This window comes from Corvus cornix, chromosome 5 (assembly GCF_000738735.6).
Source record: "Corvus cornix cornix isolate S_Up_H32 chromosome 5, ASM73873v5, whole genome shotgun sequence".
Lineage (NCBI taxonomy): Eukaryota > Metazoa > Chordata > Aves > Passeriformes > Corvidae > Corvus > Corvus cornix.
In genome coordinates this window covers 12056014-12066947 of record NC_046335.1, presented here as the reverse complement: position 1 = coordinate 12066947, position 10934 = coordinate 12056014, and the positions used below count along the sequence as shown (strand labels likewise).

The following is a 10934-nucleotide window of genomic DNA, read 5'->3' as shown; positions in this document are numbered from 1 at the left end:
AGTAATTAAAGAGCTATTAAGGTTAAAATGCAACAAAGGAAATTCAACTACTGAAAGACCTGTTCTGGGATCAGCTTCTAACCTGTGCATGGGTAAGTACTGACAGCCTGAGATTTTCCACTTGATTATTTTACATATAGGCAGACTGTCAGTTTTGCCTTCCCTCCCCAAACTCTGCCATCTGGAAATTACCTGAATTCAGAGTTCATTTTTCCTGTTCTTTTACCAAGCAACTGTGCTCTGCTGAGGCACTTTACCCTGTCTCATTGGCTGTTCCAGTGGTATTGAAACAACAAGAATTGAAAGAGAAACTTTCTGCAGGTTTTTGGGAAGGAAGCTATTTTAAAGTGATAATTTATATTCATTATTTTTATTAAAATAGCCTTGGGGATCACCAGTCATGATAGCTGACTTGCTATAATCTCTGAAAATCTCCATCCCACTGGCTGTGACAATAAAGTTGAATTTCTTAGGGATGTTTCACAAAAGTTCCTTTCAGGGGTGACTTGTGACTGTGACCTGAGCAGGGAACACACAGAGTGTGTTATGAGTGAGTCAGAAGAGAGGCACTGGCACTGTGGTGCATGGAGGGGAGAAGATGGGGCAGATGTGTCCAAGGGCAGCGGCAGCACGGCAGGACAGAGCAGTCCCACTGCTTGATCACAGCCAGGACAAACCCTGTGCAATCTCACCCACTGTATGCTGGTGGGTGACCTGCCACCCTCCTCCTGGTGCAGGCAGAAGCTGCAGGCTCTCAGCAGGGCCGTGTTCCTCAGGAGCAGGGCAGCAGCATCCTCCAACCCCAACTACGCCATGCATCACCCACTCCCTTTCTGGGGAGGGTCTAGTGGCTAGTTATGCCACCGAAAACATTAGGGCAGAAGATGAAGTAGACCAGGTGGAGAGGCAGATGATTATTTTCATTTCTAATTCCAGTAGCATAAACATAAATAAAAAAGTGAATCAACCCATTTGTCTGGTGTTCCAGGCTGCTCAGTGAGGAGAGTTAACTGCATATTGCCTAAATTAGAAGCAGACGAACTGCATCTGCCTTTGCCCTAAGCTAACCTGACTGACTTCTCTGCACAGCAGAGCCCGGTGCAGACACATGTCTAAAACCAGTGACAGAGCCGCGGCAGGCACCTGTCCTGCTTCTCGCACCCGCGTCGGAAACGCTTTCCTCTCCCGCGCAGGTACACGTGTGTCACAGGAGGCAGCCCTGAGCTGTGTCACCACACTGATCGATCTGATCGCCTCACAAACAAACGATAAATGTGTGTTTTCTGCCTTCATTGGCTGGTTCTGCTGGACGATGGGTTTGGTTTGATTATTTTCCCCCTGGAAAAAAATTCCAATTCCGTGCTTAGGCAGTGTATTGCTGATTCAATCTAATAGGGTTTATCCTTCTAATAAGAGAAACTGGCAGTGCTTCCTCTTCTTAGAAACCTAACCTGAGCGTTTTAAGCGGCAGGGAAACGTGATATCCCAGTTCTCACTGATTTTAACCCGGTATATATCCCTCGGCTATACTCTGCGGCACCCTCTAGCAGGGCTGACGAAATCCACGCCCGTGAAATCGGCGTGTTCTGCTATAAACAGCCGCCCTTGGAGGGTGGGCGGGTGTCTACGGGGATGTGCCGCTCGCACCCGGCAGCTCCGGATCCCAGCCCGGGCCACCTCCTCCAGAACCGCTTGCGCCGCGCCGCCACCGCCTCCCCTCCCTGGGCGGTCCGTGCCGCCGCTGCCCCGTGCGCCCGCGGGGCCGGGCCGGGCCAGCTCGGGCCGGGCCGGCGGGGTGGGGGCGACGGGAGCCCGACACGCCCCCTCGACGGCGCTCGGCTTCCCCGGCGCGGCGGAGCGCGGGCGGCAGAGCGGCGGCACCGGGCGGCCCCGCTCCCCATGGCGGCGGCGGCGGCGGCGGGGCGGGCGCGGCGCGGAGCTCGGCTGAGCGCGGCCGCGCTGCTGGCGCTGCCGGCCCTGGCGCTGCTGGCGCTGCCGGCGCTGCCGCCCGGCCGCGGCGGTGGCGGTGGCGGTGGCGATGAGGCGCAGCCGGGCTCCTCGCCGCCGCTCCTGCTGCCGCCGGGCTTGCGGGAGGAGCTGCGGCAGAGGCGGCGCGACCTGCGGCGGCTGGAGGCGGCGGCGGGCGGCGGGGAAGCGGCGGCCACGGGCGGGCTGGGCTGCGGCGACCTGAGCCGGGCGACGGCCGTCAGCGTGCTGGGCTGGGGCTTCACCAAGGTGGTGGCGCGGGCGGCGCTGGCGAGCGGAGGCACCGTGGCCCTCAAGTCGGTGCACGCGGCGGGCCGGGAGGTGCGGCGGTGCGTGCAGCGGTACGGGGCGCCGGCCGGCTGCCGCCGCCTGGCCGCCTACAAGCTGCTCAAAGAGGTGACGCTGCTGCAGCGCCTGCAGCACCCCGGCATCGTCAAGGTACGGCGGGCGCGCCGGGGCGAGGGGCTGCGGGAGGTGCTGCCACGGCGGGGCGGGGGTACCAGTGCCGGGGCTGAGCCCGTGGTGCCCACGCTGTCCCCGGGCGGCCGACGTCAGCTGGCACTGGCAGCGACATCGCCCCGACCGTGGCTTCTACTCTGCCGCAGCTGCACGGTCAATGCTATGACAACAGCGGAGATGCTGAGCTACGGGTCACAGCCATGCTGGAGCTAGGATCCCCGCTGGAGATGATTCAGCTCCTGCAGACCCCCTGGGAGGAAAGATTTAAAGTAAGAAAACAAAGCAAAAGGGTTTTATCAGTCGGTTTTAGACCACAAACTGGGTAAACCGGCGAAGAACCGGTGGTGACCGCTGGGGCAAACGGGATTCTCCTGCCGACACTCTGTTTGATCACACAAATTGTTTGTAAATCGTTTCCTTTTCATTCCTTTTAAATCACGTTACACAGCCCTAGTTTGGTATCTCACAGTTAGTTTCTTTCTCTACAGAGCGGTGTTAAAAGAACTTCATCTGGGAGGAAATAGACGCAAAATCGTACTCGATGCTGGGGCAGTGGTTAATGCCTTTCTATTACACTGTAACGTTAGTTTTGCCTCTATATTGCTTATATATATATATTTATGCAGAAGGGCTTTGGTCAGGAGGCCCCTCAGCAACCCGAGTCTGACTTGGAAAAGCCACCTCACCATGCTCCAAGTCTGTGGTATCCTATGTGTTACCTGTTCTAGGCAACAAGCTGAGCAAGCTGTCCCCACCATGTGTTTGTGTGGTGTTTCTGATCTTGGCCCTCTAGGAATTACTGTAGTAAAATCACTACTAAACTACTTTCCTCCTGCTGTAGGTGCTAGGATTCCAGCCCTGCTGGTGAGATCTGCCTCGTCTCCCAGGCATCCTGCGTAGGGACCCATATGCTCCCCAGGAATATAAATGACTTGTGACGTGGCGACTTTGGTTATAGCTTGTTTTACTGTTTCCCTCAAAGGCTCAGTTGGGGGTTCAATCCTACTTGTTTGGGTGCCAGGAGGAAAAAAAGCATCCTGGAGAAGCAAGGGTATCTTAGTGTCAGCAAGAAATGCTTTGGGCAAAATAAAACAAAACTCCTAAAATAAAATCCCTGTCTGCATGTGGTCCTTAATGTTGAAGGGGAACCTTGCCATCTGAGCCAGAGGGGGAGTGTGGCAAGCACGCTCGCTCAGCTGTGGGATGCAAAGCTAGGATTCTTATGATTGCTTCACTAAGCAAGTTAAAATAGCATCAGAGCTTCTAGAGTAATTTCTCTTGGCTTGTGGAGTTTTCCTTTCTTCAATTCCGTGCTGGCTTCTACATAGCTTTCCTAGCACCTCATCTTAAATGTGCCAAAGTCTCCTGTAGAGCTAGAAACCCATGATGCTGGATCAGCTCCTGGTAAAGTTTGGTATTGTGGCATTAGAGATTTTAATAATCCCTTGACTGCAGAAGACACTAATTCAGAATTTACACTGGCACTGTCTGGTCCTGTTTCCTAATTAGGGTGTCTAAACATATGGGATTCCCCTGTGATGAGCCACATCAGATACCAGGGATTGTGTGAGATGTTCCAAGGGAAAAAACCCTCATGCCTGCACAGATCGCTATCGGCAGCAGCGAAGGGTGACGTGGGGCTGCCTGGCACACCTAGCTGAGGATGCAGCTTTTCTGATGCCAGGGCTCCTGATACTGAATGAAAACTGCTGCAAAAAGCTACTTGAGCAAAGTGCTGGTGCAGTATAAATGCAGTCCTCTAGCTCTAGATTGTTTAAAAATAATTTACCGAGCTTTCTGCTGGGTCAGGTATTGTCTGGCCTTTCCATGCTGCCAGAAAGTTGTCATAAAAGCAAAAAAGCTCGCAATAAATACATTGCAAGCTTTGACTAATTCTTCAGAGTCATGATTGTGTGCCCAAATTCATACTGCTGAGTGATGCAGCAAGGCATGAGTCTGGTATTAATGACCGTGGAGCCTCAGTCTGTATTGAGCAGCATGGGGGAAGGGAGGGGAATCTATTAGTTTTATGCCAGACTGGGAAAAACCCTTCTGATTTCAGCTAGCAAATCAATATAGCTCCTGAAACATGAAGGCTGCTATTGTTTTCCTCACAGCTTTCTCCTCTAGTTCTTCTAACTGCAAATGTCTCTTTTTGTGTACACACATTTTTAAAAAATGTTGCTAAACTACTTACCAGTCAAATCCTGTGACAATGTTGATAATAAATTTTGTAGCATACATATAATTACCTTTTAAGTTCTATAAGCTTTTTCCCCTTTTAATTTAATTGAATGCCCTCCCCTTTGTTCTACTTCCAATTTAATAGCTGTTTTTCGTTTGGGTTTTTTTCCATGCATATTCATCTTGTCTTCCTCAGATTTGCCTGAGTCTTGTGAAGCTGCTGTTTTACTTGGCACATTCCCCCCTGGGTTCAATAGTCCTCTTGGATTTCCAGCCAAGGCAGTTTGTTATGGTGGATGGAAACCTAAAAGTGACAGACATGGATGATGCCAGCACCGAGGAGCTGTCTTGCAAGGAAGATAATGACTGCACACTCGACTTTCCTACCAAAAGCTTCCCTCTCAAATGCTCTGTGGTTGGGAGATGCGAAGGAATAAATGAAAAGAAGAATCTGTTCAATGCGTATCGGTATGTCCAGCTACCTGGGGGAAGATCTGGGGTGTTTGAGCTCATGCTCTGCCATGCAGCCTCTAGCACCTTGTGCTTCTTCAGTGCCGTGATTCCCCTCACCTCTGTCAAAGGGTAGTTAAGGATCACTTTGAAGCAAGTTATTTTCCTTATAAGGCACGAAAATAGTGTAGTTTTTGTCTGATAAGAATGAAGGCATCTTTCTTCTGTTGCTCCCTTTCCCCAACACCCTCTAAAAACTTGCCCCAGAGCTTGCACCTGTGAATTTGCTGTTTGTCAAACAAGCCCTGGTGCCTGACATCCATGGACTGTGCTTGCTGAAAGCAGTGGCAGTGCAGGCTACCTGCAAAAGCCCACCAGCTTTGAGTCCCCATTGTTGGGAACAGGCTGTCCAACTCTTCCCTTCAATTCCAAATCTCCTTATGGGCTCCTATGGGAGAGCAATGGAGCAGGTAACAGGCAAGGGGCTGAGGCTGCTGTAGCACTTCGTGGCCATCAGCTGAAAACGCCGGGACTTTTGCTCACCACTGATGCTTGGCAGGTCAGGTCCTGGAAGGAAGCCTTGGCAGCTGGATATTTACACAGAAGGACTTGGTAAGGGAGCCTGGATTTCCAGGATTCAGTTCTAAAGGGCACTGAATAGATTACTACATAGATTATTCCAGCCTTGCAGTTGCACTTGTCTCTTGTGCACTTGTCTTCCTAGAACAGGAATTTTGTGGAAGGGTCAGGAAATGAGTCATTCTGACTTTTGAGGGGCAATAAGAAGGGCAAACTTTTCAGGGCAAGAGAAAGGTCTTGTATGAGTCTTCTTTTATACAGGTCCTTTTTTTTTTTTTTGGTAGGAAATACATTGCTTAGTATACAAAAATGGCCCAGGGGAATGAGGGGAATCTTTATTGCATGAACCTTTGCAAGGTAGATTTCATGCAGCAAGGACCAGGCTTCCAGCCCAACTTACAGGAACCATCTGAGGCACCAAGGTGTGCTCAAACATAACTTTATAACCAAAGCAGACCTACTAATTGCATGTGGATAATCGAGTCACGGGAAAATGTAGACAACTTAATCACCAGGGAAATGAAGGCACTGTATTCTAATCAGCCTGTGGGATTTTTTGCAGGTATTTTTTCACCTATCTTTTGCCACACTCTGCACCACCAACTCTGCGGCCCCTTTTGAGTGATATTCTGAATGCAACAGGTACCAGCTAATATTCATAAACTTCTTTATTAGAAGACTCTAAATGGTATTTCGAGGAATTGCTTATCTTTGTCATCTTTTTCCTTAAATATAGGTGATTTACGATATGGAATAAATGAAACCCTGAGAGCTTTTGAAAAGGTTTTACATCTGTACAAGTCTGGGCTCTATCTGCAGAAAAGACCTCTTCTTTTAAAAGGTAGTTGATTTTGAATGCTCTAAGTAAAGTAACTGCTGAGGGAGCAAGGCACTTGGTAACTGGTCAAATTCTGATCTCCCATACATTCAGGCAGTCACTAGAAAAAGCACCAGAAGCGCCTTTTTTGGAGCAGGTTTTTGTTGTTTTTTTCCATGGGAGCTATGCATGATTGTATTGCTTTGCAAAGTAAAAGCAGTGCAGACAATCTGGCTTACAAATGGACACGTGTTTGCACTGCTTCTAAATACTCAGAATGAGCATCAGTGTTTCAAGTGAATGTATTTGGGATAACAACGTGAGTGGCTCTTGTCTCAGGATATCCTTATCCTTTGGACCAACAGGTCAGTTTTCTGGGCTGATATTCAAACTTCCCATTTCACTGTGTGGTTTCTGTCTGCTGAGCACAGATTATTATGAAAACATAGAGTGGGGAGATGACAGCATCGAGATGAGTGTGGTGGGATGACTGGGGCCTTGGTGCCCTCTAAGTTCCTTTTCTCTGAAGATCATTTTATTGGACCTGCGGATGGATAAATGTGCCTTTATGAGGTGCATTCCTCTGAAAAGGACCCATTCAGTGGTAGAGATGAGGCTGATCAAAAGGAAGGCTTCAAAAATCCAGTGGTTACTGTGGCTTGAGTTTTCCTGGGTGTTCACATGAGGTGGGGGGTGATGGTGGCTTGCAAGAGGAAATCTCTTTACATGTGAAAGAACTATAATTTGCACCGTTATGAACAAAGATATCTGGTCATTTGCATGGAAGGCCTATCAGCTTTAACAGGAATTACTGGTATTTTCCAACAACACCTGTCTGTTGACTTCACACTGTGCCAAAATGATCACCATCCTAGAGGTGTGGGAAGGTGGGGAGAGACTTAGCAGTCAGTGAACAATAGCCTGAGCAGCACCTGCTCAGGCTTGTCAGGTCTTTTGTCAGGTCTCCTCGTCAGGAGCAGGATCTGGCCTCCCTTTCCCCACTGGAGTTCCTCAGTCTCCTGTTTCTGTGGGTGGCACCATGATGGGTGGGTCAGTCTGTGCCCCATGTAGCTTTGTGCTGGATCTGTGACGAGCTCCTGCTGTTGAGGCTGGGGTGTAGGAGAGGCTATTGTGAGGTTGGTTTCTCCAGGGAAAAGGTGAAGGGCCTGTGGGTTTGCATATCAGCCTTCTCCTCTTATGCAACCCTGTGGTGGCAGCCTTGTCACTTCACCCTTGAGAGCTCTGACCCCTGTCCCCCAATTCCTGGGGGAATTGCTGTCCTGTGCTCCATAGCAGAACCAAAGGCCAAGATTTGGGTTTCTTTTAACTTCGCAGCTGCCCCCACCCCATCTTGGCAGGTCAATTCAGTCTGTCACTGCTGCAATTCTTTTAAGAGTTTCACTCATTAGGTGTGCAGCCTAACTAGTCCCTGAAAGTGCACCTAGAGTGTTTCCCTAGACCCCCTCTTTCTGTCCCCAGACTACATCTCCCTGAAGGGTTTCCGAACGGTGGAAGGAGAAGACTACAAGTGCTGGCCCTCCTACAGCCACCTGGGCTGCCTGCTGTCCATCCACAGCGCCGAGGAAGCTGCTGCCATTTGTAACTCCCAGTCACAGTGTCAAAGCTTTATCGTCACCCAGCAGAGGACGTGGACAGGTGAGCTTGGGCCAATGTGACAGGGTGCTGCCATGTGGTGCTGCTGCCTTCCTCCATAGTACCTTGAGTCTACAGGCACATATAAAAGTTTCCTTCCTTATTCTCAAGATCAGATGGCTGCCACTGTGGGCATCCAGAATTCCCCTGAGTGTTTGTAAGGAGACACAAGAGGAATTATCTCCCTCTGCACCTTTTTTCCTTACAAATTTTGCCCGGGACTGCCAGGTATTGTTAAACACTTACTCATTTCTTGCAGAGATGGCTTCACTTTGGTGTTAGGCTAAACAATCCCTGTGGTATGTATAGATTGCAAAGCTGTGGGGTTTTTAGAGATGAAAGAAGCCATGTAAAAGAAGGTGGTTACTATTGTTGTAATTAAAAGAATCATAGCTTACAAGTTGTTATCCCCTTTATCAAAACTAAAGCCCCAAGCCAAGGGATTTCCAGAATGTCCCTGTAATTAGCTCTGATTATAGCCTCTTACAGTTAGCATGTTTTCAGAATTATTTTAAATTATCTCATTTAGCTGACATTTCAAGTGTGGGCTGAATTGTTTCTTGAAGTGAAACACTAAATGAGGTAAATGAGTGTTTTCACTCACAGTGGTGCTGAAGAATTGTGTTTTGTTGGCTCAATGACATTTAAAAAAACAAACCCAAGCTACCAAAAAAGCAGCTTTTCTGTGGGCATGTGTGCAATTGACGTGTGGTGATCTAATGACATGAGAGCTCTTACACGGATGCAACATAAATCTCTTTGAGACACCAGGTTTCACACCAGCAATGGATTGTGTGAGCTGTGCCTAGCGCAGCACATCTGGCTTCCTCCCGGGGCAGCTGTTAGTGCTGTGTGCAGTGCCTGCCTGGAGGGAACCCTGCCTGAAACCGCGGTGAGGATGCAGGAGAAGCACGTGGGACAGAGACCCTCTCTGCAGTGCCTTGCTTAGGTGCTGATCCCTGACATCCTGCACCATGCCTGAGGTCTTTATTGTTTCCCCTTCCTGACATTTTTCTTCCTCACAGTTTCATAGCTCATCTTTGCAGCCAAAGATGACAAAAATGTGTGACTGAAATGCCGAGTGCCTAAATTTGGCAGCTGGATTAATGAGAGCTGTGGGAACGTGCTGGTCTCTCTTAGGGCTGCTTGGTAAAACAAAGCAAGACATAAAAGCCTCTGGGGTTAGTGGGATGATGCATTCCTTGTGCACACTCTGAGCATCTGGAGTTTACTGGGAGTGTAAAACATATCTATGGCAGGGCAGAGTGACCCTCCATTGTGCAAGCAGTGTGTTCCTGTGTCTTTTACAGTAAATAGCATGGGTCAAGGTGAACCTATCTCCTCTATTAAACTTGTGTTTTTATTTCCTTTCCAGGACGCCCACTCGCCTCATTTCAGAGTAGCTGGACTGATTTAATACCGGATACTAATGCTGTAGTCTATATTAAACGTTCAGCTTCCTCAGGGGAAAGACTTTAAAGACAATGAGATCACATAAAATGATCCTGGGAGGAACAAACCACTGGGGAGAATTTCATCTGCTGGAAAGAATGTCATATTTTATTTTGCTTTGGGATGGGATCTCCCTGCCAGCTCAGATAGAGTCAAATGCTGCTGTCTCCTTGATCAAAGCTCAAATTTCTCATTGCTGCTCTGCTAGCTTCTTTTCTGTTCCCACACTGCTGTTCCACATAAATGGTCTCAGTTTAGCCAAATGTTGCTAGACTGTGCAATACTTAGCTTTGCTGCTTTGGCCAGCTTGTCAGCCAAGAAATAGAAATAGCTGCAAGGGATCCAGCTTGGGTAGGCTTAGTTATTTCAGTCACCTCCAAAACCTACAGATAATGCACTTTGGGGAAGGCAATGGTTTTTTCTGCAGCTACAAACTGGGATTTCTTACTACTGCAAACATAAAGGACTGGATTTCAGTGATGAGGCCAAGGTTGCAGGGTTGGGATCCATAACCAGAGGCTGATGATGGGGGTGGTCCTCCAAGGAGGGTCTTCATTCAGTTCCTTCCAGTGCAGGGGAGTGAAGTGGTGTATAGGTCAACCCTGGATCCAAAGATGTGTGTGTTTGGATGCAGGATTTGGGGTTGATTCTATGTGATTTCTAATACCAGCTCCCATGTATCAACCTTGAAGGTTTTTCTCTGTTACTTTCCGTGAAAGAGCGAAACATTCAAATTATTTATATGTAAGGTGTGACTTATGATAAAGAATGACTGTTTATTCTAAACATGCTGTGAAAAGTTTGTTTTTAATTGCCTAAGTCTTTACTGTAACCAAATGAAGAAATGCCAGTGTTTCCCACCTTCAGCTCACCCAGCATCACTGTCCACTCCTGAGGCTAATCTGTGAGTGCCCCAAGCAGTGAATGAGTATTCCTGAGCCCCCTCGAACACTTAGGTCTTGAAGGACATTCTGCGGCTGTACTTGCAGGCTCCTAATTGTAGACAGTGTGGTCCCAAGATCTTCCTGCAATCGCCCTTTGCTAAAATTGTAAATGAGGCCTCTGAAAAATAGCCGGGGTTAGCATAATTTCAGACAGTAAGAGACGACAGTGTAATGTGCTGCTCCTGGGAGTCCCTGGAAGCAGTGAGCATACAGTACCTATTCTGTAGCACGGTCGGGAAAGCCCAAATCACCACTGACCTCATGCCTCCTCCTAGGGGAAGTCGCTGGCTTTGTGCAGGAGAGCCGCACTACAGCCTCTGTGTTGATGCCACATTGTTTTCTGCTTAGCCCACACAGGAAATTACAGCTTTTGAGACACAGCCAACACGGTGTGGCCATTTCTATGTGGG

General features: G+C 48.7%; 1 protein-coding gene across 1 annotated transcript; it reads left to right on the top strand.

Annotated features, from left to right (window-relative positions):
• Positions 1-1920: 1920 nt before the first annotated feature.
• On the top strand, positions 1921-10366 carry LOC104688779 (extracellular tyrosine-protein kinase PKDCC-like; the record flags this gene model as incomplete). The annotated part of the gene is made up of 7 exons (XM_039552352.1): positions 1921-2424; positions 2592-2714; positions 4826-5097; positions 6221-6300; positions 6395-6499; positions 7955-8131; positions 9504-10366. Coding segments are annotated over 7 exons (1365 nt in total), but the record flags the coding sequence as incomplete, so codon positions are not given.
• Between the last annotated feature and the right edge of the window lie 568 nt (positions 10367-10934).